We start from the raw sequence: 2,942 nt of genomic DNA, 5'->3' as shown, positions 1-2,942 counted from the left end.
AAAAAAAAAAAAAAAAATTAGCAGGGCATGGTGGCACATGCCTGTAGTCCTAGCTACTGGGAAGGCTGAGATGGGAGGATCACCTGAGCTCAGGGCTTCAAGACTGCAGTGAGTCATTATCAAGCCACTGCACTCCAGTCTATACATAGTGAGACACTGTTTTGAAGGAAAAATAGAAAAACTGGACCCCTGAACCATCAATCCTTACCTCCATCCCTGGCTCTGCAGACCAGCTTAGGTCAGTGAGGATGTCAGGAGACCCCCCCATACCCTGCCACTTCTTTTAGGGAAAGTCACATCCTGTCATAGCCACTTCCGGTACCCCCACCCAGACTCACCACCAGTGGCCAGGGCACCATGTACAACTTCATGTGCAGCTGAAACAGGTAGAGAATGAAGAGGATGATTGTCACCAGCCAGAGGAAGACAGCCACGAACATCACCCAGCCATAGGCCGGGTACAGGTGGTACGGGGTGTCTGCAATCAGCGCCCACACCAGCAGCCCCAGCACCTAGGAGGGTCAGACAGGGCAGGGTCGGCCAGAGATGCGGTTTCATTTCTCATCTAGCTAAGAAATATTGGCCAGGCACAGTGGCTCATGCCTGTAATGTCAGCAGTTTGGGAGCCCACGGTGTGATAATCGCTGGAGGCCAGGAGTTCAAGACCAGCCTGGGCAACAGAACAAGTCCCCATCTCTACAGAAAAATTAAGGCCGGGTGCAGTGGCTCATATCTGTAATCCCAGCATTTTGGGAGGCTGAGGTGGGCGGATCACCTGAGGTCAGGAGTTCGAGACAAGCCTGGCCAACATGGTGAAAGCCTGTCTCTACTACAAATACAAAAATTAGCCGGGCGTGGTGGTGGTGCGTGCCTGTTATCCCGGCTGCTTGGGAGGCTGAGGCAGGAGAACTGTTTGAACCTGGGAGGCAGAGGTTGCAGTGAGCTGAGATCACGCCACTGCACTCCAGCCTGGGTGACAAAAGCGAAAATCCATCTCAAATAAATAAATAAATAAATAATAGTCAGCCAGGTATGGTGGTGTGTACCTGTGGTCCCAACTACTCAGGAGGCTGAAGCGGACGATCACATGGGCCCAGGAGTTAGAAGCTGCAGTGAGCCATGATCATGGCACCACAAGCCAACCTCAGAGACAGAGTGAAATTGTCTCAAAAAACAGAAAAAATTTAAAAAAGGAATGTTGATTTGGCTCATGCAGTACACCACTGTACTGGGGCCCTGACCTGTACTCACACTCCTCTTCCAGGTCTCAGCTGAGATGTCAGGTGCTCCAGGACACCCCCACACCTCCAGCCTGCATCCCAGAGCCCTCATCAACACTCACAGGGCCCCCCAGGCACCCACCATCCAGGGCCATAATTGTTCCCTGCCCCAGACTGCGAGCTCCACGAGGGAACGGCCGTGGCTGTCTCACAGCTGCGTCCCCACACACAGCACAGGACCTAGGCCCTGCCAGGGGCTCAGTAAAAGCTGCTGAAAGAAAGTTCAAGTCACCACAGTCCCAGAGGCAGGAAGACAACAGCCCTGTGTCCTCCCTCCCGGCTGGGCCCAGCAGAGAACATCACAGGGGCCTCTGCCTGACACCCCACGTCTCTGGCTCTCCCAGATGCCCTTCTATACTGGTGTTGCCATCTCACAGGTGAAACTGGGCCTCCAGGAAGCCAAGGGGCCTACCTGTCATGCTGTTCCCACGTGGCAGGATGGGCCCGACCATCCCAGCAGAGCATGGGTAGTGGCTAACAGCATGGACTCTGGAGCCCAGCTGCCTGGCTTCGATCCCGGCTCTCCTTACCAGTTGTGTGGACTTGGGCAAGTGTATAATCACCCTTGCTTATCAAATGAGTATAATGATCATTCCTACCTCATAGAGCTACTGTGAGGACCCACAAGTTCATGCACATAAATGACTGCAACAGAAGTGTTTTTTTTTTTATTATTCCACAAGTCCAAGGTAGACTGCACAGGCCCCAGTCCTCACAGCCACAGAGAATTCTCTGTAGGCAGGTTTGTTGACTCACCATGCAGACTGTCTCTGGTGCGGGCCAGCAAAGGGCCAGCAGGGGCAGGGCCCAGGGAGCTCCTGGAGGCCCCCCAGAGGCACCTCGGATGTGGCCATCCTGGGCCTCCCCAGTCCCTCCTACCCACCCCCACTTCTCCACGAGGGCACTCTCTGGAATCCCTGGCCACAGAGAGGACACAAGGGTCTAGCTTTGGAGAAAGGCTCCATTGCCAATCAAGACACACAGAAGTGTCCTGTTTTTCCCCTGGTCAGCACCCAGGTACATGGCACCAAGGCCGCGTAGTGACCTTGCCACCAGCCCAAGGACAAGTCAGTGGGATCAGAGAAGCGGTTCCGGAGCAGGTCCCTCCTCTGGCTGCTAGGCTTTGGAGACAGAAAGTCCTGGCTGCTGCCAGCAGCTGAGGGGTGCCGCCAGCCCCTAGAGCACCTGAGGGCCCCAGGCCCAGAGCACAGCTAGAGCTGGGGTGCCTGCCAGGACCCCACCCAAAAGCACCCTCGCTGAGGACCAGCCAGGGACAAGACTGGGGCGCCTGTAGCTGAGCTGGCCCAGGGAGCCCTCAGCCCTCACAACCCTCCTAACTCCACCTCCTCCCCATCCCCCAAGGGTCTGGCTCAGGAAGGGTGTGGCCCAATGGGGAAATGGCAGGTGGGGTCTGGAGCTTGGAATTCAAAAGCCGTGTGGCTGTGTGATACTGACGGAGTCCCTTCCCTGCTCTCCGAGGAAGATTCTGGGTTTTGTCCATTGCTATATCTTCAGTGCCCAACAGTGCCTGACACATAATATACGCTAAATACACAATGTGCTTAGGAGCTAACAATCCTATTTCTTCATCCGTGACAGAGATCAGAACCCTGCCCTGCACAGGTGCTGTGTATTAAAAGAGGAAGCCGGATGGCCGGGCGC

General features: G+C 55.2%; 1 protein-coding gene across 1 annotated transcript in view; it reads right to left on the bottom strand.

Moving 5' to 3' along the window:
- Positions 1 to 2,942, bottom strand: part of PLLP (plasmolipin) — a 33,780-nt gene that overhangs the window by 10,985 nt on the left and 19,853 nt on the right. Inside the window, exon 2 of the mRNA XM_011938848.1 lies at positions 339 to 512. Within this exon, the coding sequence (XP_011794238.1) occupies positions 339 to 512 (174 nt within the window). The remainder of the gene's footprint in view (positions 1 to 338; positions 513 to 2,942) is intronic.

Source organism: Colobus angolensis, unplaced genomic scaffold, assembly GCF_000951035.1.
Source record: "Colobus angolensis palliatus isolate OR3802 unplaced genomic scaffold, Cang.pa_1.0 Scaffold178, whole genome shotgun sequence".
Classification (NCBI taxonomy): Eukaryota; Metazoa; Chordata; class Mammalia; order Primates; family Cercopithecidae; genus Colobus; species Colobus angolensis.
This window is presented reverse-complemented; position numbering and strand designations above follow the sequence as displayed.